General features: G+C 42.5%; 1 protein-coding gene across 4 annotated transcripts; it reads left to right on the plus strand.

Moving 5' to 3' along the window:
* The first annotated feature begins 1,756 nt into the window (after positions 1 to 1,756).
* Positions 1,757 to 23,347, plus strand: LOC106579527 (serine/threonine-protein kinase Sgk3). 4 transcript variants are annotated; one of them, XM_014159520.3, is made up of 17 exons: positions 1,757 to 1,961; positions 5,785 to 6,005; positions 9,529 to 9,612; positions 10,137 to 10,209; positions 10,519 to 10,594; positions 10,922 to 10,997; positions 11,360 to 11,409; positions 11,596 to 11,653; positions 13,478 to 13,561; positions 13,676 to 13,807; positions 16,861 to 16,973; positions 17,706 to 17,742; positions 18,308 to 18,394; positions 21,803 to 21,898; positions 22,020 to 22,175; positions 22,411 to 22,500; positions 22,616 to 23,347. In XM_014159520.3, the coding sequence occupies exons 2-17, from the start codon at positions 5,928 to 5,930 to the stop codon at positions 22,781 to 22,783; spliced, it is 1,458 nt and encodes a 485-aa protein (XP_014014995.1). In that variant the 5' UTR covers positions 1,757 to 1,961; positions 5,785 to 5,927; the 3' UTR covers positions 22,784 to 23,347. The 4 variants fall into 4 exon arrangements, with proteins under 4 accessions (XP_014014995.1, XP_045558643.1, XP_082822092.1 ...); XM_045702687.2 differs by lacking the exon at positions 18,308 to 18,394; XM_082965966.1 differs by lacking the exon at positions 5,785 to 6,005 and having other exon boundaries at positions 1,827 to 1,961.
* Positions 23,348 to 25,843: the final 2,496 nt, after the last annotated feature.

Here is a 25,843-nt window from a genome sequence, read left to right on the forward strand (position 1 = left end):
CTCATCACCTGGCCAATACCATCCCTACGGTGGAAAGTGGTGGTAGCATCATGCTGTGGGGATGTTTTTCAGCGGCAGGGACTGGGAGACTAGTCAGGCTCGATAGATGAACGGAGCAAAGTACAGAGATCCTTGATGAAAACCTGCTCCAGATCTCTCAGGACCTTAGACTGGGGCAAAGGTTCACGACCCTAAGTGTAACAGTGTAGGTTCCGTCCCTCTCTTCGCCCCAACCTGGGCTCGAACCAGGGACCCTTGCACACATCAACAACTGACACCCCACGAAGCATCGTTACCCATCGCGCCACAAAAGCCGCGGCCCTTGCAACGCAAGGGGCAACCCTACTTCAAGTCTCAGAGCGGGTGACGTCACCGATTGAAACGCTATTAGCGCGCACCACCGCTAACTAACTAGCCATTTCACATCGGTTACATAAGCACTCAGCCAAGACAACGCAGGAGTGGCTTTGGTACAAGTTTCTGAATGTCCATGAGTGGCCCAGTCAGAGCCTGGACTTGAACCCGACTCAAACATCTCTGAAGAGACCTGAAAATAGCTGTGCAGTGACGCTCCCCATCCAACCTGACAGAGCTTGAGAGGATCTGCAGAGAAGAATGGGAGAAACTTTACAAATACAGATGTGCCAAGCTTGTAGCATCATACCCAAAAAGACTCGAGGCTGTAATAGCTGCCAAAGGTGCTTCAACAAAGTACTGAGTAAAGGGTCTGAATACTTATGTGAATGTGATATTTCAGTGTTTCATTCTTTTAATACATTTGCATGGGGTATTGTGTGTAGATTGATGAGTGGATTTTTTTTTAACCCATTTTAGAATACGGCTGTAAAATAACAATGTGGAAAAAGTGAAGGGGTCTGAAAACTTTCCAAAGTCACTGTATGTTGGATCCTGTTTTAAAGTGGATATACCAATTTCTTAAGCCATGTGTTTAACTAGCTAATTTATTACAATACACATGCCTACTTTGGGTGAGCTTTATCTCAATAGATATCCACCCATAGGCTTAAATAGAAAGGCCACTATTATGGCCATGGGAAGAACCAGTCAGTATGACTGTAGTTACATGGAAAGAAGTGTGGTATGTTTCATCATGAACATTCATTCATAAAGCGACGATAAGAAGGTTAGTTTTATCCACTGGTACCGGTAGAGGAAATATCTGACAGGTGAGTCAATATTTCCTGAAGAGGGAGGCAGGGCCAAGTATAGTTCCTTGGCAGACGTCCACTTTCCCGGAGCACTTTAATGCTGACCTCAAGGTACCTCTGCAGCTTGCAGGACTGCTCTCTTCCTGTCACCAAGCCTCCTGTCAGGGAGAGGTCAACCTTCACAGTTATGATATAAGTACTGCCAAGCATGTAGAGACAATTTCAAGAATGGAAGGGACACCTGCTAGATAGGACTTGGACATCCATGTGCTCTAACTATCAAAGAATAGAATTACAGAATATAAATAACATAAGACTAGACCATAATATAATATATTTATAATACAATACAATTGAGTAGAATAGAACAAAAGTTACAAGAAATGACCAAACAGGCAGACAGACCTTTAATAGCCATTAAAGATGACGCTCTATATACATGCAGTGGGCTGTTGATCTTGTGTCAACGACACACTCATTTCACATGTAACAAGGTGGTTTAGGTTGTGGCCTTGCCCCCGTTCCACCGCTAGGGGAGGGTACTGTTTGCTAATGTTTCCACCTAAATGTTTTCATCCCGTGACTCATTTCATTTGAACTTGCAGCACAAACGTCTAGATGTATCCTGTTTCGAGCTACCCCTCCACTGAATCTCGGAGTGGATGGTAGAAAGTACACGCTTTACCTTTGAGTACGTTTCCCATAGTTGAGTCAAACTCACCGGATTTTGTCCTCGTTTTTTACTAACATTCATTTTCCTTCAGCGCGACACGTCATTGGAGTTAGTTGGAGGTATGTTTACACCTATACTTTTCTGAAATGTTGTCGTACAAGATGTCTTTGCAACTCACCGCATATCATTGCCTCAATATCGTTGTGCCATCTACAGCCCTAAAACTGTTAAATGGTGTCATTACGTAACTTTTTATTCAGTTAGAAATGTCTGTTCGGTAACTGAAAGTAACAGAAATTTACAGGACCCGGTTTCCCAAAAGCATCGTAAGGCTAAATTCTTGAGATGCTTTTGAGAAACCGAGCCCAGCGCTCTCTCTTTAACTAACAAACACACTTTTTTAAAGTCCTGGGTGTATTCATTACACACACATGTGATCTTATGACTTTCCTACTTCATTTAAAGGTTCAATAAAAAATTACGCCGATTCTGTTGCAAAAAGTTTTTTAAACGAAAGTAAACGGAACGAAACGGGGGGACCGACCAAAACTCTGCAACTGTTTGGACTAATAATTATACCCTTATTCTTTCCTGTCTGTCTGTTCATGGAACAGCCAGATGTCTTCAATGTGAAAACATCTGGCTGTAACGTTACTTTTCCACTTGTAATTTCACGTCAGTGCAGTGTTCTCTGTTGAGATTGAGACTTCACTCTTGCTATGATGGGACTCTGTATGTAGGCTAAAATATAACAACTAGTCAGTTTAAATGTCATTGTATTCAACATTCTGGCCTGTAAGGAACGTTTACACGATTTTGCAGGCATTCGTTTCAGGCTGTACCAATGACTTGTATATTACAGCCTGATTAATCCGAGTTTTGCCTAACCAGCAGTCCAGTCCAGACGCCTCAGTCCTCCACCTTTAAACAAACACAACACTGGCTGGCTGGTCACAGCCGGTAGATGAACCGACTACCATAATACACAGAGACAAACTCACATTATGTCTCATAAAGCTCTACTTCTCAGGATTGGGAATTATGGCTGTAAACGGCACCACTGAGAAGTAACAGACCAGAACTTGATGAATAAAACTATTTGAACACTGGAGCATTTGAAATCTGCAAATAGGCCAAAAAGTTGAATGATGAATATCTCTGAAAATCTAGAAGTGACATTGGTGTATTGAGACTGGCGGATCTACCACACAGCAGTCATTTTAGGGTGTGTTTCCTACTTGAGCCCCCCCATTCAATGTAATGTTGTAGCTTACTGTTATGGTTGGTTATTTTCAGATAGACCAGGCAAACAGGAAATACAAAACCAGTTTAAATGTAATTGTATTCAACATTCTGGCTTGTAGGGAACATTTACAGGATTTTGCAGGCATTTGTCTCAGGCTGTAAAAACCAATGAATTGTGTATTACAGCCTGATTAATCAGACTAGTTAGGCACACGCTAGGCTAGTCTCACACCTCCCTTTTTTTAGAGCGAAACCTTTCATTATCAATTCCTCCTTGGGAGGATGTTTGTCTATTGTAGATTAGTGTCTCGGTGCTAATTTATAGCCCACAGGCTAACAGTAGTCGGCCCTTTAGAAATAATCCATACTGTTGCATAACAAATAGCCTAGATCTCTCACCAATTAAACAACATGTTGGTCTGTCTGTAAAAAATACTATTGATAAAGCTCCTATTGTGCCTATTTCCATGGCCATCCTTTCATACCAGCAGAGAAGAGGACACCCTTGTTTAGGTAGGCTATGTCCCCCAATGTCTACACAGCTTACTGACTGGGTTCATGTCACGCCTGGTGCTCTTTCACTTCTGTTTATCAAGAGTTTCCTGACCTCTAGGTCTAACCGCTGACAAGACACGGTGTGCTGCTGAGACTCCTACAAATGATGCCGTTCAGATTGTTCAACATCCTTGGAGGATGTCCAGAAGGCAAGGATGTGTGTCTGAACAAACCAGGAAGAGGAGGGCTATTTCTGATTGTAACATTGAGCTTGTCAGCACAAGTTAATTCAAGCCCAGTGTTGTAACTAAGCCGACAACATCTGACAATCATCAGTGAATGTGTTTTTGTTGTAGAATGTGAGGATTCATTTTCTTTTTGATGTATTTATTTAGTGACCTAAATCCCCTGAACACACATTTAGGCTAAAGTCTGATTTCCCCCTATGTGATTGTTCATGTGTATCACTGTAATATGGGTTTGAGGTTGTGGATTCATCAAGAAGTTATATTCTGCATTCCAAATGAAGGAGTGTGCTATAGATTAGACTGCGGGTAGTTTATTTTTCTTTTGACCAAAAGTATTTCTGGAATGTTAAAAGGCAGATTTTGCCTGGTGACCCACAGTCATTTTGCCAGGCTTGCATAGATGTGAATTTGAATTGAGTTTGGAACTGACGATCCCTGCACTTGTGCATTTTAACAGGCTTTCTCCCTTGATGTCAACTACGTGAGTTGAATTAGATCTCTCGACTCTGGACATTCAGTACAGCACAGTTAAACTAACTCTATCAGCATGGTATAGCCTACACCGAGCACACAATGCCAGGGTCTGAAAGAAATGACTTAACATGCTAGCTGACCTCACTCGGAAACAAAGGCTCGGTCACAGCGTCGCGCCACCAAACAAAGAGCTTTGTTTCTAAGATAACAGACATGACATAATCAGCATGTAAACGTTAACAAATCTGAACATGAAGAAAATACATTTCATTGAGGTTGCATTTGTAATTTCTCCATATCATTTCAAGGCATCATTTAAGCTATGATTGAGACCTGATGAAATTCTGCTTTCTCAATAAGGTCTTCAAGATGACTTCCATATAGGCTACTTTGACCTCTGTAGAGAGTGGTCTCTATAATGGCCCTCTTCCTGTCTTGGTGGTCCCACTGTGCAGCTTCCTAAAGGTCTTTTACTAGCCTGTGTGCCTCAACCTTCCACTGACTCTTTGAAGTTTATCTATAGGGTGGGAGGGAGGGAGGGGGGTGGTGGGGCGAGAGGGAATAAGAGGGGAGAAGGTCATGCAGTTCTGGTTCTGCCTATTGGGAGAGAGAGGGTGGGGTAGGAAGGGATTGTATGCATGTGGTGAAGAGAAGGAGAGGTGGATAGTAGTGAAAATGTAGAGGTGAGATGAGGTGGTGGATAATAGTGAGGGAAAGAATTGAACAGGTCAGAGTGGCCATATAGGCCAAGTAGAAAGAATTGAACAGGTCAGAGTGGCCGTATAGGCCAAGTAGAAAGAATTGAACAGGTCAGAGTGGCCGTATAGGCCAAGTAGAAAGAATTGAACAGGTCAGAGTGGCCGTATAGGCCAAGTAGAAAGAATTGAACAGGTCAGAGTGGCCGTATAGGCCAAGTAGAAAGAATTGAACAGGTCAGAGTGGCCGTATAGGCCAAGTAGAAAGAATTGAACAGGTCAGAGTGGCCGTATAGGCCAAGTAGAAAGAATTGAACAGGTCAGAGTGGCCGTATAGGCCAAGTAGAAAGAATTGAACAGGTCAGAGTGGCCGTATAGGCCAAGTAACAAGTGAGAGACTAAAGGGGAGTGTAGCTGGGGGAGGCTCGGCAGGGTAGCCTAATGTCTGTCTGCCCAGGATGATATGAGCCTGCTGTTGATGTTGCTGCTCACTGACCCCAGTGTGGTTTCTCCTCTGTCACGCTAGCTGCTAGAACCAGCAACTCCCTCCACAACTGCTGAGGATCCATTTGACAGTGCTCTGCAATCAGCTCCACACAGGATCAATGTGTGGTGGCTAAGCTTGGGGTTTATTCAGGTGGTTGAAAAATTAAGAGGGTTGTAAGGTAGAAATGTAACATGATAGAGCAGGTATGCTCATTCTCTTATATGGAATTTAGAGCAGTATCCTTTCTCTAGAGTACATTTCTATCTATAATCTAATCACTCTCATCTCTTGTACACAGCAGTGAACCGGGATGGTCCAGTCGTCAATGTGAGCTCGGTCCAGGACCGGACGCTGTGTAGGAGTGCTGAGAGGCTTGACCTCTGACCTAAGCTGTGACCTGTTGACCCTTAAACCTCTGAACTCTGACCGCTCCAGCTCAGGATGGAGGAGCAGTCCAGCTGCCCCAATGTCAGCATCCCCTGCTACAATGAGCAGAGGGACAAGAAGAAGCGCTACACTGTAAGTCATGAGTTTAGTACACTCTCAGTCGGAATTAGATAAAACGTTGCGGGCTTGGGGCGAAAATAACCCCTGGTTACCTTGGTTTCACAGCAAGAACTTGAACTTTTCAAACTTTTTTTTTTGTCTCCTTGTTTTAGTAAATTACAAAACTTAATTTAAGAAAAGTACAAAATGTCTAAAGATTACTTTTCAACATTGCCTCCTCCCGAGCTTTCTCATTACTTAGAGAAATGTAAGAGGGACCTACCAAATGCCCCTTTTCATGATGGCGCTAGCAGTCATGTGAGTGCTAGCACGCTACCAACCAGAACATTAAGCTAGCCAGATCACAACTTAGGTCAGAGGTCAAGCCCCTCAGATGAAGCAGATGCTAAACTACAGGACTGTTTTGCGAGCACAGACTGGAACATGTTCCGGGATTCTTCCGATGGCATTGAGGAGTACACCACATCAGTCACTGGCTTTATCAATAAGTGCATCGAGGACGTCCCCCCCCCCCACAGTGACTGTACATACAAACCCAACCAGAAGCCATGGATTACAGGCAACATTTGCACTGAGCTAAAGGGTAGAGCTGCCGCTTTCAAGGAGCGGGACTCTAACCCGGAAACTTATAAGAAATTCCACTATGCCCTCCGACGAACCATCAAGCAGGAAAAGCATCAACACAGGACTAAGATTGAATCGTACTACACCGGCTCCAAAGCTTGTTGGATGTGGCAGGGCTTGTAAACTATTACAGACTACAAAGGGAAGCACAGCCGCCAGCTGCCCAGTGACACGAGCCTACCAAACGAGCTAAGTAACTTCAATGCTCGCTTCGAGGCAAGTAACACTGAAACATGCATGAGAGCATCAGCTGTTCCAGACGACTGTGTTATCGCGCTCTCCGCAGCCGATGTGAGTAAGACCTTTAAACAGGTCACCATTCACAAGGCCGCTGGGCCAGACGGATTACCAGGATGTGTACACCGAGCATGTGCTGACCAACTGGCAAGTGTCTTCACTGACATTTTCAACCTCTCCCTGTCTGAGTCTGTAATACCAACATGTTTCAAGCAGACCACCATAGTCCCTGTGCCCATGAACACTAAGGTAGCCTGCCTAAATGACTACCGACCCGTAGCACTCACGTCTGTAGCCATGAAATGCTTTGAAAGGCTGGTCATGGATCACATCAACACCATTATCCCAGAAACCCTAGACCCACTCCAATTTGGATACCGCACCAACAGATCCACAGATGATGCAATATCTATTGCACTCCACACTGCCCTTTCCCACCTGGACAAAAGGAACACCTATGTGAGAATGCAATTCATTGACTACAGCTCAGCGTTCAACACCATAGTGCCCTCAAAGCTCATCACTAAGCTAAGGACCCTGGGACTAAACACCTCCCTCTGCAACTGGATCCTGGACTTCCTGACGTGCCGCCCCCAGGTGGTGAGGGTAGGTATTACACACCGCCATGGTGATCCTCAACACAGGGGCCCCTCGGGTGCGTGCTCAGTCCCCTCCTGTACTCCCGGTTCACTCATGAATGCACGGCCAGGCACAACTCCAACACCATCAAGTTTGCTGGTGACACAACAGTGGTAGGCCTCATCACCGACAACGATGAGACAGCCTATAGGGAGGAGGTCAAGAGACCTGACCGTGTGGTGACAGGATAACAACCTCTCCCTCAACGTTGATCAAGACAAAGGAGATGATTGGACTACAGGAAAAAGAGGACCGAGCACGCCCCCATTCTCGTCAACGGGGCTGTAGTGGAGCAGGTTGAGAGTTTCAAGTTCCTTAGCGTTCACATCACCAACAAACTAACATGGTCCAAGCACACCAAGACAGTTGTGATGAGGGCACAACAAAACCTATTCCCCCTCAGGAGACTGAAAAGATTTGGCATGGGTCCTCAGATCCTCAAAAGGTTCTACAGCTGCACTATCGAGAGCATCCTGACAGGTATGGCAACTGCTCGGTCTTCGACCGCAAGGCACTGCAGAGGGTAGTGCGTACGGCCCAGTACATCACCGGGGCCAAGCCTCCTGCCATCCAGGACCTCTATACCAGGCAGTGTCAGAGGAAGGCCCTAAAAATTGGCAGACTCCAGCCACCCTAGTCATAGACTGTCCTCTCTGCTACCGCACGGCAAGCGGTACCGGAGCGCCAAGTCTAGGTCCAAGAGGCTTCTAAACAGCTTCTACCCCCAAGCCATAAGACTCATGAACATCTAATCAAATGGCTACCCAGACTATTTGCGCACCCCCCCCCCCCCCCCACCACCCCCGCTGCTGCTACTCTCTGTTATCATCTATGCATAGCCACTTTAACTCTACCTGCATGTACATAATTACCTCGACACCGGTGCCCCGCACATAAACTAACCATTTTAAGGTATTTTCTGAACTGCATTGTTGGTTAAGGGCTTGTAAGTAAGCATTTCACTGTCTGTTGTATTCGGCGCATGTGACAAATACAATTTGATTTGATCAACACAAACAGACTATACAGCTACAATAGTGAGTGGAGTTAGAAATGGACTATACTAAACAAGTGAAATGTTTGTGGAAAACATAGCTATGTGTAGCCTACTTGGACACTGGGTCCCCACAATTTGCCACTCTCCCACACCGAATTTCCTGAAGCCACAGGGCTCTTCTCGCAGGCTTCATTTCCCTACGTGGGAGCTTTGTGAACCTTAGGTCGGGATTTCTGACCTGGTTACATGTACGTTGAACCAACACAGCAATTTTTCTGCATTTGTTTTGTTATTTCTGTATAACAAAAAATCTACGACGAAGTTGGCTCTTTTACACTGGGGAAGAATGTTTGTGGGCGTGGTTGAGGGGTATTCCTTCTTATGACGTGAATATCGACTCTGAGTATTAAGCTTGTCGAATGCTTCCCAGTCTAAACAGTTTGCATATATTCTGACAAAATGCTGTGCTATTTTTGTTTGTGGTGGTGTTGAGGCAAGTTGAAGTTCGGTAGCCGACATCTACGCCCCTTCGTCGGTCCACAGTACTACTCATAGTAGGAGAGGAAACTATGGACGGGATTCTTTAATGAAGTTTGTTGTCATTCAACGTGAGTCGATTATACACATTTTAACTTGAGAAATACTGCACCAAACATCTTAGTTAGATGTAAAATTGTGCGACTAAGACCTCTTCTGCAAAAACGTCAAAATGATTTAAAGACATCTTAGATTAATTCTGACTATTTTGAGGAACTGTACACTGGCTATGTTGTTGCTACGGTGTTTCAAGAGGGACAAACAGTAATATTGCTGCTTTTTTTCTCGTTTTTCAACCGAAGGTCTTTTTAAGGGCGTATGCGAGATACAAACTTTTGCTTCGCCTAGCCGAGTTCTGCTAGGAGCAAGACAAACCTAGTATGGGGATGCCTTTATAGTGTTATTGCAGACTGCATTATTACAGTATCTATAGAAAGTAGGGCATCGTGTCTTTTGTCTAGATTTATACTAAAATGTGTTTCCCCCCCCACATTTGTCCAGGTTTACAAAGTGATGGTCAATGTAGGAAGACATGAGTGGTTTGTCTTCAGGCGATATGCAGAGTTTGACAAGCTCTACAACACAGTAAGTGGATTTACTTTTTTTTATTTCCTCTTCGGAGGACAAATATATTTATTTTTTACAGCTTTTCTGCTACATATACACGTAAGTGGAAGTGTTACTGTGTAATAAATACATGTTGTAATAAGACTGCAGGCTTCCTTTCTTACTAAACCTTTTCATCAGAGATCAGCTGACTAAACTGGGCCAAGCTCGGTTTTTATCAAAACAGAATCCCTTACCTTATCAGATGTTTGAACTTTGAAGGTCGTAGCTTTTTTTTTTAAGGGGTTAGCTCTTTTTTTTGACTCAAGGAGGTGAAACCTGTGGAGTTGATGTTGTAAGACGTGTTAATGACATTTCACACGTTATATTACTCACTGTATTTAGACTCTATTACTGTGGATTTGTGTATAGTTGACATTTAGAAAATCAGGTGATTCAACTCTCATGATTGGGGTAGAGATGGAGAGCAAATGTGGTCCCCATGACCTACCTATCCTTATCTTTGATATAATCTGATTTGTCTGTCTTTTCGTTTTGTGCAGTTGAGGAAACAGTTTCCATCTTTGAACTTGAAAATCCCACCCAAGAGAATATTTGGGGACAACTTTGACCCAGGTGACATTGATTAATCTGTCATTGTCTGGTAAAAGTACAGTACACTACCTGTAACTGCACTCAATGTTTTTAGTAGATCAGAAATCAATACATGTCCCTCTGTTCTCCACTGTACTTCAGCCCAGTAATTTGTTTGATTTTAAATGTTTAACAAATTAGATCATGTACACATGACAAACTGGATTATGGATGATATGAAACTAAACCAGAACAACTAAGTGATTTTGTGTCTAGAACTTGTCTTTCATTTGTGAATACAGGGTCAATATTAAATATACTATTTATAACATTTTCCATTTCTTTTATTAGAGTTTATCAAGCAAAGAAGAACAGGTTTACATGAGTTCATTCAGAGACTGGTCTCACATCCTCAGCTCAGAAACCAGTAAGTATTCTACAACTGACTTTACGGTAAATTAATTTAAAAAATGACCCGACTATTGCACTGTACTCGGATGGTTTGACAAATCAATCTGTATCCAAGGTCAGTTCTGCGTTTTCTCCCCTAATGGGTATGGTTAGGATCTGGGGATGATCAGCTGATCCTAGATCTGTGACGAAGGGAGAATCTAACTCTGTTTTATGGCAGTATCTCCTAACCCAGTGATGTTTAACATGGAGTCTAAAAGCAGCGCTTTTCTAACAGCTGTGGCTTTGTGTGTGTCTGTCAGACCCCTAACATGTGACCTCTCTCTCGCCAACGATCTGACAGGCCTGATGTCAGAGCATTCCTGCAGATGGACAAATCTCAAAACTTCTCAGACCCATCAGAAGACGAAGATGACAAGGTAGGTGATGACAGGACAGTATGATGTCTGAGGGAAGGAGATATGACTCTTTCAAAGATTGAGCGGTCATGTCTTTCAAATGAAGAAATGTTGACTAACATCTCTGCTCTGATACAGCACGAATGAATACTTGAAGTATTCTATGTTTTGGATATTGTCTTTTCAATGTCTGATCATTGATTCCATTATACAACCGTAATAATGCAGCAGATTCATATATTGCATTGTCATTCTGTACAGTATGTGTGGTTCAAACCCCTTGAGACTTCTGGCAGAATAAAGGTTTAGATCCTATGGCCTCGCTTTTTAACCTGTGTTAAACCTGTGTTTTTAACATAATCGGTTCCATCTCTGGTTTACAGAACGGCTCTACCTCCAGAAATATTAACCTGGGACCATCTGGAAATCCACAGTAGGTTACACAGTCTCACATTAAATTGAGGCCTGCAGATATTTCTGTTTTAGCGGTGAAAATGTGTGTGCTTTCTGGATATCTTTTTCCTCCAAGTAACCTTTGCAGGCCTCAACCTTTGCAGGTTCTAAAAATATATTTCTAGATACTTTTGTTTGCCAACCTTTTTTGTTTTCAACATTTCAGTGCAAAGCCCACAGACTTTGACTTTCTCAAAGTCATTGGAAAGGGGAGCTTTGGAAAGGTATGTGATTATGTATAATACAGTACATTACACAGGGTTGCAAAATTCCGGGAACTTTAAATAAATACCCTGGTTTTCCAGAAATCCTGGTTGGATGATTCTGGAATTCCTGCTTATTCCCTCCTGATTCTGGCATTCCTGCTTATTCCCTCCTGATTCTGGCATTCCTGCTTATTCCGTTCCTGATTCTGGCATTCCTGCTTATTCCGTTCCTGATTCTGGCATTCCTGCTTATTCCGTTCCTGATTCTGGCATTCCTGCTTATTCCGTTCCTGATTATGGCATTCCTGCTTATTCCGTTCCTGATTATGACATTCCTGCTTATTCCCTCCTGATTCTGGCATTCCTGCTTATTCCCTCCTGATTCTGGCATTCCTGCTTATTCCCTCCTGATTCTGGCATTCCTGCTTATTCCCTCCTGATTCTGGCATTCCTGCTTATTCCCTCCTGATTCTGTCATTCCTGCTTATTCCCTCTGATTCTGGCATTCCTGCTTATTCCCTCCTGATTCTGTCATTCCTGCTTATTCCCTCCTGATTCTGGCATTCCTGCTTATTCCCTCCTGATTCTGTCATTCCTGCTTATTCCCTCCTGATTCTGGCATTCCTGCTTATTCCGTTCCTGATTCTGGCATTCCTGCTTATTCCGTTCCTGATTCTGGCATTCCTGCTTATTCCGTTCCTGATTCTGGCATTCCTGCTTATTCCCTCCTGATTCTGGCATTCCTGCTTATTCCGTTCCTGATTATGGCATTCCTGCTTATTCCCTCCTGATTCTGGCATTCCTGCTTATTCCGTTCCTGATTCTGGCATTCCTGCTTATTCCCTCCTGATTCTGGCATTCCTGCTTATTCCCTCCTGATTCTGGCATTCCTGCTTATTCCCTCCTGATTCTGGCATTCCTGCTTATTCCCTCCTGATTCTGGCATTCCTGCTTATTCCCTCCTGATTCTGGCATTCCTGCTTATTCCCTCCTGATTCTGGCATTCCTGCTTATTCCCTCCTGATTCTGGCATTCCTGCTTATTCCCTCCTGATTCTGGCATTCCTGCTTATTCCCTCCTGATTCTGGCATTCCTGCTTATTCCCTCCTGATTCTGGCATTCCTGCTTATTCCCTCCTGATTCTGGCATTCCTGCTTATTCCCTCCTGATTCTGGCATTCCTGCTTATTCCCTCCTGATTCTGGCATTCCTGCTTATTCCCTCCTGATTCTGGCATTCCTGCTTATTCCCTCCTGATTCTGGCATTCCTGCTTATTCCCTCCTGATTCTGGCATTCCTGCTTATTCCCTCCTGATTCTGGCATTCCTGCTTATTCCCTCCTGATTCTGGCATTCCTGCTTATTCCCTCCTGATTCTGGCATTCCTGCTTATTCCCTCCTGATTCTGGCATTCTCCAAACAGGATTTCAGGAGTTGTTTGATGAATTACGGTCAATAATTAGTAAGGAACTCTCCTCACCTAGTTGTCTAGGTCTTAATTGAAAGGAAAAACCAAAAACCTGCAGACACTAGGCCCTCTGTGGAAAGAGTTTGACACCCCTGGTCTTGGGTCTTGAAGTAGGTCACTCAAAAGAGAAACTCACAGCAACACAAACAATGAATATTGGAACAATCAGGTATTTAGTTTGGTCTTTCCAGTGTGGTAACGAATACAGTTTTACTACTTTGTCTATTATTAGATTCCCTTTCTATTTGAGAAGTGATAGTCTTACAGTTCAGGATTTTCACTGCCTCATTGTTGGTACCGTATTGTCCCTGCTGTAGTAACTGGGGGGGGGTTTAACAGCGAGTCCACCATGTTGTCTCTTCTCGCCCGCGTGAAGGTTCTCCTTGCTAAACGGAAACTGGACGGAAAGTATTACGCAATCAAGGTCCTGCAGAAAAGGGTCATCCTCAACAGGAGAGAGGTAATTTGTTCCAGAGTATTATTGAATTGGAAATGTTTCTTATTCTGTTTCTCGATGTTGGGTACGTTATTTGTAAGTTCACCCCAATAATAAAATGTTTCCTGTTTCCAACAGCAAAAACACATCATGGTGGAGCGCAATGTGTTACTGAAGAACATGAAACACCCTTTCCTGGTTGGCTTGCATTATTCCTTCCAGACGACTGACAAGTTGTACTTCGTCTTGGATTTTGTCAACGGGGGAGAAGTGAGTAGTTTCACTGATAATAGACACACACTGTTGAGTCACTGAGGTCAAAACACAGGAAACCTGCTAAAAATCCCTGGGATATGAGCCCTGACCTGAGGGCAAGGACCCTTTATAAGCGTTGGGGCCGGTTCCACAGACCCAGATTAAATAGAATTTACATTGAAAGTTTATAGACAGTTGATACACTATCCAAACAGAATCTGTTGCGATCCACTCCCAACCCACCATTTGACAAGCACTGGTTTAAGCTGTACTCGTTTTAAGCTATACTCGTTCACCTATACAGTTGATAAACTTATACATTTCGAAGCTCAACGCCTCCTTTTCAATAAAAGGAAGTGTGCAGTTGGTGAATGCTGAATTTCCACATCTGAATAAATTCCTCCTGGCCACTAGTGCAGCGTTGGCCAATGTAACTCTTATAAACATATTTATTAGCATTTCTATACATACCATTCTGGGACTGTCAAAAAGAGCCAAAACCAAGAGTGGTTCAGACAGCATATGGAAGGTTTGTAATGTTTCTCTAACATTGGTATAATGGCCAGTCTGTAAAAATATTTTGACTGTATTGAAATACTACAGATATCTTTACAAAAAGCTACAGAGGTCTATGGATATTCCAGATCTGAAGGCTATGTGCCTTAGTTAACATCTCTGATTATCGTTGTCATCAGTATGTGCTATAGCTGGGGGCACTATGCTAGATATCTCCTCCTAAATCACTCAATCTGACAACTGGCAGTGCAGGTAGCTGGTGTTTTTCCAGGGAGCTGAGGCTAATATCGTAGCTTCATGTCATGTTGATGCTTGTATTCAGGCACTCAGTTAATCCCCTCAACGTGCTGCTTGAGACAATTGTAATAGTGATGTGGAATTTACAGACAGGGCAGGAACTTTGACCCACGGCTGTGTGTCATGTCTTTGCTACAATTGTTAGCAACCTGGGCTAAATATTGTCGAAATACAGTGCCCTCCATTAATATTGCCACCCTTGGTAAATATTAGCAAAATGTACTGTTAAAAAAATATCTTTATTGTTTATCCTCTTGGTCTTTCATTAAAAAAATCTAACCTTTTAATTAAAGTTTAAAAAATGTAAAGAAAAAAATTGTATTATCATAAATATTTTTCTCAAATATGTGTGCCACAATTATTGGCACCTGTTCATTCAATACTTTGTGCAACCTCCTTTTGCCAAGATAACAGCTCTGAGTCTTCTCCTATAATGCATAATGAGGTTGGAGAACACATGGCAAGGGATCTGAGACCATTCCTCCATCCAGAATCTCTCCAGATCCTTCCGATTCCCAGGTCCACGTTTTCTGTGGGGTTTAGGTCAGGGGACTGGGATGGCTATGGTAAAACCTTGATTCTGCGGTCTGTGAACAGTTTTTGTATTGATTTTGAGGTGTGCTTTGGATCATTGTCCTGCTGGAAGATCCAATCATGGCCCAGTTTAAGCTTCCTAGCAGAGGCAGTCAGGTTTTGATTGAATATCTGCTGGTACATGATGGAGTCCATGATACCATGTATCCTAACTAGTTGTCCAGGGCCTTTGGAAGAAAAACAGCCACACAACATCAAAGATCCACCACCATACTTCACAGTGAGGATGAGGTGCTTTTCTGCATGGCTATCTTTCTGTCTACGCCTTGTTTGTTTCCAAAAAGCTCTATTTTGGTCTCATCTGACCATAGAACCCGGTCCCATTGAAAGTTCCAGTAACGTTTGGCAAACTGTAGGCGCTTGAGTTTGTTGTTTGATGACAGCAAAGGCTTTTATATGGCAACCCTCCCAAACAACTTGTGCTTATGTAGGTGGTAATTTCAACCCTCCCAAACAACTTGTGGTCATTTCAACCCTCCCAAACAACTTGTGGTTATGTAGGTGGTCATTTCAACCCTCCCAAACAACTTGTGGTCATTTCAACCCTCCCAAACAACTTGTGGTTATGTAGGTGGTCATTTCAACCCTCCCAAACAACTTGTGGTTATGTAGGTGGTCATTTCAACCCTCCCAAACAACTTGTGGTCATTTCAACCCTCCCAAACAACTTGTGGTCATTTCAACCCTCCCAAACAACTTGTGGTTATGTAGGTGGTTATTTCAACCCTCCCAAACAACTTGTGGTTATGTAGGTGGTCATTTCAACCCTCCCAAACAACTTGTGGTCATTTCAACCCTCCCAAACAACTTGTGGTTATGTAGGTGGTCATTTCAACCCTCCCAAACAACTTGTGGTTATGTAGGTGGTCATTTCAACCCTCCCAAACAACTTGTGGTTATGTAGGTGGTCATTTCAACCCTCCCAAACACCTTGTGGTTATGTAGGTGGTCATTTCAACCCTCCCAAACAACTTGTGGTTATGTAGGTGGTCATTTCAACCCTCCCAAACAACTTGTGGTTATGTAGGTGGTCATTTCAACCCTCCCAAACAACTTGTGGTTATGTAGGTGGTCATTTCAACCCTCCCAAACAACTTGTGGTTATGTAGGTGGTCATTTCAATCCTCCCAAACACCTTGTGGTTATGTAGGTGGTTATGTAGGTGGTCATTTCAACCCTCCCAAACAACTTGTGGTTATGTAGGTGGTCATTTCTAGGGGTGCCAATAATTGTGGCACAAATGTTTCGGAGAAAAATATTTATTTCATATGCATTTTTTTCAATAATTTTACTTCAATTAAAGGTTTGATTTTTGTGAATATTTTGAATGAAAGACCTAGAGGATAATTGAATTTATAATTATTTATTTTTTATTTACCTTTTATTTAACTAGGCAAGTCAGTTAAGAACAAATTATTATTTACAATGACGGCTTACCGGGGAACAGTGGGTTAATTGCCTTGCTCGGGGCAGATTGACAGATTTTTACCTTGTCAACTCGGAGATTCGATCCAGAAACATTTCGGTTAACGCTGTAACCACAGCAAAGACATTTTTTTCACAGCCCGGTGTCAATATTAGTGGTGGGAACTGTATCACGCCATGCTCCTATTGGTTCACCATGTCCTTTGGAACTGTCTCACTGTCCTCTATGATTCCAGCTCTTCTTCCATCTTCAAAAAGAACAGACCTTTCCAGAACCCAGAGCCAAGTTCTACATCGCAGAAATGGCAAGCGCACTGGGCTATCTGCATTCTCTTAATATAGTTTACAGGTACGTGGGTTGTTTGTGTGTATGTAACAATGTGTGTGGGCTTTGACTCTACAGGCTAACAGACCCAGGTTCAAATCCAGTTTGTGTTGCAAAGGCTGTATTGGATAAATGAGTCACCAATGTAGACCGGCTACCTGGGTGTCATTGCTCTGGTACACCAGCTGGCTGCTGGAGGTCTGTAGTAGAGAATCATCCTATGCTGTAAAACACGGTTTTCCACAATAACTATCCTGAATGAGCAGTGCATGCAACACACCCTTTACAATTATTGGGAAAAGTCCCACTTCTAATGGCATCTTATGGGAAATCCCTGGAACTTTGGGAACATTTTTGAAGTGTTCCTATTTAAAGCCGTCCAAAGTAGTAATTTTCATTAAGTCAAACGTCACGGTTGCACGTGTATAATCATACATTAATTGACATGTGAGAGCAATTTTCCCTCAACAAGAACCTGAAGCCATCTACTCTGCCTGTGGTTTTAGTTTAGTGTAATGCTGGTTCTGTAATCATGTACATTGTAATCAACTGGATCATGTCTGGATGCAAATCACTAAGATTAAATAACCCATCTTTTGATTATTTGATTGTTTTGATACCCTCTGTTGCTGTTCAATTGGCCACTTTCCCAGAAGTAGTAAGATAATAGCCATTGTAATCCATTAAGCACAATTCTATTATCCAATAACAGTGACTTTGGATAATGAATGTTCATGAGATGTATTTTTTTCACAGGGATTTGAAGCCAGAAAATATCCTTCTCGACTCTGAAGTAAGTGTGACATCCTAACTCGGTTTGCAGTGCATAAGTAGTCTGTTCTATGTGGAGTAGCTTAGGGCTGTATTCATTACAACCTGCACTAGCAAAACTTACAAACAGCTGTTCACATACAAATGTGTCTTGAAACTGGAAGCATCCTCCCATGGCTGTAGTCTACCTGGTATTTTTACATTACCCCAAATAATTCTGCAATTCAATTTAACCTCAGTTAAAAGTTGTACTTTAGTAAAGCCCTTACTAAGTGTTGGCAGTGTTTACTACAAGTCAGTGGAACAAATTATGAATGACCCAAAAACAAACCAATCCAAGCATCTGTGGTGAAACCTAATCCTTCACCAGCTGACACAAACGGCAGTTTAGGTAGAGAATGCTTGTGATTTGATTATATTTTACTCGTTCCTGACCGGCCTTGTTGAGAAAGTGAGGAAATTTGTAAGTGGGCTACTCTGTCCAAAATTCCACAATGACAATAGATTATTTAGTACTGACTGAGGATAATGGGCCATCTGTGTGGTGAACAGTGTCTAAAATGTTCCCTGTCTCCCCTTCTTTAAAGGGACATATAGTTTTGACTGACTTCGGGTTGTGCAAGGAAGGCATTTCCCAAGCCGAGACGACAAGCACATTTTGTGGGACACCCGAGGTAACATTAAGCGTTTAGTGCGGTCGATTAATGCCGTGTCCTTTTTGCTGCCGTTTGGTTCACATGACATGTCACAATGTAGTGTCAAGTCACTACTAATTATTAACAAAGGAAATGGTACATAATGAAGAGAGAGGCATGAAAGTGGTTAATAATTTGACATGCCTGTCTCCATTTTAAGTGCCATATACAGTGGGGGAAAAAATTATTTGATCCCGTGCTGATTTTGTACGTTTGCCCACTGACAAAGAAATGATCAGTCTATAATGTTAATGGTAGGTTTATTTGAACAGTGAGAGACAGAATAACAACAAAAATATTGAGAAAAACGCATGTCAAAAATGTTATAAATTGATTTGCATTTTAATGAGGGAAATAAGTATTTGACCCCCTTTCAATCAGAAAGATTTCTGGCTCCCAGGTGTCTTTTTATACAGGTAATGAGCTGAGATTAGGAGCACACTCTTAAAGGGTGTGCTCCTAATCTCAGTTTGTTACCTGTATAAAAGACACCTGTCCACAGAAGCAATCAATCAATCAGATTCCAAACTCTCCACCATGGCCAAGACCAAAGAGCTCTCCAAGGATGTCAGGGACAAGATTGTAGACCTACACAAGGCTGGAATGGGCTACAAGACCATCGCCAAGCAGCTTGGTGAGAAGGTGACAACATTTGGTGCGATTATTCGCAAATGGAAGAAACACAAAAGAACTGTCAATATCCCTCGGCCTGGGGCTCCATGCAAGATCTCACCTCGTGGGGTTGCAATGAGCATGAGAACGGTGAGGAATCAGCCCAGAACTACACGGGAGGATCTTGTCAATGATCTCAAGGCAGGTGGGACCATAGTCACCAAGAAAACAATTGGTAACACACTACGCCGTGAAGGACTGAAATCCTGCAGCGCCCGCAAGGTCCCCCTGCTCAAGAATACATATACATGCCCGTCTGAAGTTTGCCAATGAACATCTGAATGATTCAGAGGACAACTGGGTGAAAGTGTTGTGGTCAGATGAGACCAAAATGGAGCTCTTTGGCATCAACTCAACTTGCCGTGTTTGGAGGAGGAGGAATGCTGCCTATGACCCCAAGAACACCATCTCCACCGTCAAACATGGAGGTGGAAACATTATGCTTTGGGGGTGTTTTTCTGCTAAGGGGACAGAACAACTTCACTGCATCATTTGACGGGGCCATGTACTGTCAAATCTTGGCTGAGGGAAGGAGGTTCTCACCCAGGGCATTGAAAATGGGTCGTGGATGGGTATTCCAGCATGACAATGACCCAAAACACACGGCCAAGGCAACAGAGGAGTGGCTCAAGAAGAAGCACATTAAGGTCCTGGAGTGGCCTAGCCAGTCTCCAGACCTTAATCCCATAGAAAATCTGTGGAGGGAGCTGAAGGTTCGAGTTGCTAAACGTCAGCCTCGAAACCTTAATGACTTGGAGAAGATCTGCAAAGAGGAGTGGGACAAAATCCCTCCTGAGATGTGTGCAAACTTGGTGGCCAACTACAAGAAACGTCTGACCTCTGTGATTGCCAACAAGGGTTTTGCCACCAAGTACTAAGTCATGTTTTGCAGAGGGGTCAAATACTTATTTCCCTCATTAAAATGCAAATCAATTGATAACATTTTTAACATGCGTTTTTCAGATTTTTTGTTGTTATTCTGTCTCTTACTGTTCAAATAAACATACCATTAAAATGATAGACTGATCATTTCTTTGTAAGTGGGCAAACGTACAAAATCAGTAGGGGATCAAATACTTTCCCCCCCCACTATACAGTACTATGTATAGAATGGGCATGAGTAATGTTTTCCAGGGCAGTGTACGGCGTAATAAGAACCTTTTAATCTCTAGAATAGGGTTGCAAAGCTACCAGTAATTTACCAAAGTTACCGGACTCTATGGCAATCTATAGTAACTCGGATAATATATACTTGAATAACTTTTAAAAAAATATATATATATATACACACACACACACACACTGTATTAATTTTCTATATCGGTGTCCATGAGTTTCTTGTAGATAAACTATATGGTTCCACAGAAAACAGCCTAATTAATTAAAAAAAACATCTAATCAATTAATGCATTATTTTCTATTCACTCTGCAAATCTTTAAACTATTGACTTTTTTTCACAACTGCCACCAGTTTTACACCAAAACATTTACAACCGACATGTTAAATACATGTATAAATAAATATGAAGGATATTTCATTCAGAAACTCTCTGGTGAAATCCTTTTTTATGTACTTATTTAACATGTCAGTTGTAAATGTTTTGGTGTAAAACTGGTGGCAGTTGTGAAAAAAAGTCAATAAAATGAATACATTTTTTGGAAGTTATTCAAGTATATATTACCTGGCCTCCTGAGTGGCGCAGTGGTGTAATGCTGATGTCACTACAGACCCGGGTTCGATCCCAGGCTGTGTCACAGCCGGCTGCGACCAGGAGACCCATGAGGCGGTGCACAATTGGCTCAGCGTCATCCGGGTTAGGGGAGGGTTTGGCTGGTCTGGGATGTCCTTGTTACATCGCGCTCTAGTGACTCCTTGTGGCGGGCCAGGTGCATGCGCGCTGAATTCGGTGGCCAGTTGTACGGTGTTTCCTCCAACACATTGGTGCAGCTGGCTTCCCCGGGTTAAGCAAGCAGTGTGTCAAGAAGCTGTGCGGCTTGGCAGGGTCGTGTTTCGGCTCTTGACCTTCGCCTCTCCCGAGTAGCAGCAATGGGACAAGACTGTAACTACCAATTGGATATCATGACAATTGGGGGGTAAAAAGTACAAAGAATAAAATATTTATTACCCGAGTTACTATAGATTGAAATCCTTTACCAGCTGACTCATCTAGACACATCTCTCATGAACGGCAGCCATTTTCAGTTTAAGTAGAGAATGCTTGTGATTTGATTATGTTTTACTCGTTCCTGACCGGCCTTATTGAGAAAGTGAGGAAATTTGTAACTGGTCTACTCTGTCCAAAATTCCACAATGACGATAGATTATTTAGTACTGACTGAGGATAATGGGCTGTCTGTGTGGCGAACAGTGTTCAAAATGTTATTAAACACCGGTATTCACTAAGTTGATGGTTTATATTTAAGATAATGTTTTATAGCTTTGTCATTGTTTTTATTTGAAAATCCTCTTATTTGATTATTTTATATATCTATCTAATGACAGACACCAGTTATAATCTGAAGTACACAAAAAAAGGCCATCTTGTAAAATACAGAAATGTGAAAGTTACTAAATTCTGGTAATTTACTTGTAGTTTATGTAGAAAGTTTCCAGTAATATACCCTTCCTTTGCAACCCCAGTCTAAACCACTGTTCTGGATTGAGACTGAAAAGGCCTGTCAATGCTAATGTGTGTAACTCTGTTCTCTCCCCAGTACCTAGCTCCAGAGGTCCTGAGGAAACAACCGTATGACAACACAGTGGACTGGTGGTGTCTGGGATCAGTGCTCTATGAAATGCTCTTTGGCCTGGTGAGTTACAGTAGTAGACAATGAAAACAGGAACAATATTTACTGTCAGTGCACCCTTGACATGCTGCCTGATCACGCGCTGCCCTTACACTAATACAGCTGTCTCCCCTCTGTTCCACAGCCTCCATTCTACAGCAGAGACACCCATGAGATGTATGACAACATCCTCCACAAGCCACTGATGATGCGTCCCGGAGCGTCCAACACAGCCTGGTCTCTCCTGCAGGCTCTACTGGAGAAGGACGGCACACACAGACTGGGCTCCAGAGATGACTTTGTGAGTGGTCAGCATCAGTCTCATAACTGTGACTAGTGTATTGCCATAGCTGATGGCATCTGACTACCCCTGGTGGAGAAATATTGTCATGACAAAGAGTTGCTCAATAGCTGCAGTGTTCATTTCTCCTGGGCAGATGGATTGCATTACACCACTTTTATCAGTATGAAGTCAATCACATTTGCCTTGGTCGTTCTAGAACCTAAACATAAATTATATTCTATATTTTTTTCAGAATGAGATCAAAGCTCACTACTTCTTCTCAGAGATCAACTGGGATGACCTGGAACAGAGGAAGGTTCCACCTCCATTCACTCCCAATGTGGTAAATGTTCTCAGGATTATATCTGATTCTGATCACACAGACACACACAGATATGTAAGACACCAGACCACAAGCATGAATGAACTGAATACTTTTTTTTCTCCCTATTTTGCAGAATTCTCCTCATGACATCACAAACTTTGATCCAGAATTCACAGGCGAGACTGTTACGAACTCTGTGTGCTATACTGAAGATTCCATAGTTAACGCCATCGTGATGGAGGCTGACGATGCCTTCCTAGGTTTCTCCTACGCACCACCCTCAGATGACTCCTTTCTGTGAAAGACTCGCTGTGAGGACCTGCCCCAGAGTTCTGTGAAATTGCCTTAACTCAGTGTTCTTCTATCATGGTCCTGTTGATCCACAGGATATGCAGGCTTTTGTTCTAACCCAGTAGAGCTTGTGGATTAGTTTAATCATGTGTGTTAGTGCTGGGCTGGAAGGAAAGCCTGCACCCCCTGCTGGTCTCCAGGATCAGGACTGAAGAACAGTGCCTTAACCTGTCCAGATTCTTTTGAATAAAAGGGAATTCATACTGTGGATGAACCCATTTTGAGAAAAGCTAAAGCTAGCAGAAGTTGTCATCAGACAGCACTTATGAATATGGTTTGGGCTGCAGTGTGTCAAGAAATCTTTATTTTTACCTAATTATATTTATATAACAGAATATATTTTAAAGAAATGTAGGCCATCTTTCTTGACACGCATTGTTTGTTGGCTTATGTTGATCCACATAAAGTGGTGTCAATGTTGGTCCTTTTGTTTGAAGAAAATCTAAATGTTCACGGTGTCTTTTCAGGGTGGGATGGGTAAAACTAATCCCCAAAATAAAACCCAAGTTTAGAACTAGAATCCTTCATTAAAACAATACCAAGGCATTGTGCCCTCCACTTCTCTCTACAACGCTAAGGGATGGTGCTGGAGAAATGTAACCACTCTCAAATTCATAGACAGCTATGGATACAACCATCCATGATATCAAATAGTTTTAACCATGTTTTGAGGCTATACAGTGTTTTTTACATTGTTTACAAACTTATTTTGGGTTCTAACGGGTACAACAGGTGAACTAAGCTCATGAGGCATTCTTGAGTTATATTCTTCAATAATCAATGGGTATATACACCGTGTGGACAAAACATTAGGAACATCTGTTCTTTCCATTACAAACTGACCAGGTGAATCAAGTTGAAAGCTATGATCTCTTATTGAGGTCACTTGTTAAATCCACTTCAATCAGTGTAGAGGAAGGGGAGGAGATGGGTTAAAGAAGGATTTTTAGGCCTTGAGACATGGATTGTGTGCCATACAGAGGGTGAATTGGCAAGACAAAATATTTAAGTGCCTTTGAACGCGGTATGGTAGTAGGTGCCAGGCGCACCAGTTTGAGTGTGTCAAGAACTACAACGCTACTGGGTTTTTCGCGCTCAACTGTTTTCCGTGTGTATCAAGAATGGTCCACCACCCAAAGGACATCCAGACAACTTGACACAACTGTGGGAAGTGTTGGAGTCAACGTGGGCCAACATCCTTGTGAAACCCTTTTGACACCTTGTAGTGTCCATGCCTTGACGAATTGAGGCTGTTCTGAGGGGAAAAGGTGGTGCAAATCAGTATTAGGAAGGTGTTCTTAATGTTTTGTACACTAAGTGTATATCATTCATTTATAAGTATGTAGCAATTAAGGATTCTAAGTGGGGAATGAAACAACTTCCTCAATCATTTCTGTTCCACTTTAATAACAGACTGTGGCCTTAATGAAATGACAGTGAACATGTCATTATATTCTCAGAAGAACAGCTGAAAGGAATTGTGTTTTGTCTCTTCTCTCTTTAAAAGATGGCTTATCTTAGTTCTTTTTTTTTTCTCAATGGGGAATACTTGAGAGGTCACTGAATGGAGCCTTGTGTTGACAGAGGTAATTTCAGTTCATATTTTGATGAAGTTCATAGACCTTTTCTGTGATGGCTCCATCCATGACTTTACCTTGCAAACAGATGCTGAGCCATCTGATTGCTTTCTAGCTATGTTGGTTGCTTGCCTGTCTGTATTATAGCTTACATCTCTTAATTTTGCTTTAATTGACACTCAGATATTACTCAGAAATCCTCAACCACCATCATTTTGGATTTTCACACAATTTCTAAGTAGTGAGTGTGGTCAACAGTCCTCATTGTTCAATACAATGTTTTAGTTGAGAAGTACTGTACACAAAATAAGAATGAAACTATGTGTGTTTTAGGATGTACAGTGCATTTGGAAAGTATTCAGACGCCTTGACTTTTTCCACATTTTGTTACGTTACAGCCTTATTCTAAAATGTATTAAATACAAAATGTTCCTCATCAATCTCCTCACAATACCCCATAATAGCAAAGCAAAAAGTTTTTTTTAAACATTTTTGCAAATGTTTTAAAAAGAAAAAAACAGAAGTATTCAGACCCTTTGCTCTGAGATTCGAAATTGAGCTTAGGTGCATCCTGTTTCCATTGATCATCCTTGAGCTGTTTCTACATTGGAGTCTACCTGAGGTAAATTCAATTGTTTGGACATGATTTGGAAAGACACACACCTGTCTATATAAGGTCCTACAGTTGACAGTGCATGTCAGAGTAAAAACCAATCTGTTAGGTTGAAGGAATTGTCCATAGAGCTCTGAGACAGGGTTGTATCGAGGCACAGATCTGGGGAAGGGTACCAAAAAATATCTGCAGCATTGAAGGTCCCCAAGAACACAGTGGCCTCCATCATTCTTAAATGGAAGAAGTTTGGAACCACCAAGACTCTTCCAAGAACTGGCTGCCCAGCCAAACTCAGCAATCAGGGGAGAAGGGCCTTGGTCAGGGAGGTGACCAAGAACCCAATGTTCACTCTGAAAGAGGTTCAGAGTTCCTGTGGAGATGGGAGAACCTTCCAGAAGGACAACCACCTCTGCAGCACTCCACCAATCAGGACTTTATGGTAGAGTGGCCAGACGGAGGGAGAACCTTCCAGAAGGACAACCATCTCTGCAGCACCCCCCCCCCCCCCCCCCAATCTACACACAATTCCCCATAAGGACAAAACAAAAACAGTTTTATTTAGACATTTTAGCACATTTATAAAAACTAAAATATCACATTTACATAAGTATTCAGACCCTTAACTCAGTAATTTGTTGATTCACCTTAGGCAGAGATTACAGCCTCAAGTCTTTTTGGGTATGAAGGTACAAGCCTGGCACATCTGTATTTGGGGAGTTTCTCCCATTCTTCTCTGCAGATCCTCTCAAGCTCTGTCAGGTTGGATGGGGAGCGTTTTTTCAGGTCTCTAAAAATGTTCGATTGTGTTCAAGTCCGGGTT

Source organism: Salmo salar, chromosome 19, assembly GCF_965601325.2.
Source record: "Salmo salar chromosome 19, fSalSal1, whole genome shotgun sequence".
NCBI classification, from domain to species: domain Eukaryota; kingdom Metazoa; phylum Chordata; class Actinopteri; order Salmoniformes; family Salmonidae; genus Salmo; species Salmo salar.

Excerpts from the sequence above, each read along its gene's own strand:
- LOC106579527 (XM_014159520.3), top strand. The coding sequence starts at position 5,928 with ATGGAGGAGCAGTCCAGCTGCCCCAATGTCAGCATCCCCTGCTACAAT. Across the intron at positions 10,998-11,359 it reads CAGAAGACGAAGATGACAAG|AACGGCTCTACCTCCAGAAA; the intron begins GTAGGTGATGAC and ends TCTGGTTTACAG. Across the intron at positions 22,501-22,615 it reads CTCCATTCACTCCCAATGTG|AATTCTCCTCATGACATCAC; the intron begins GTAAATGTTCTC and ends CCTATTTTGCAG.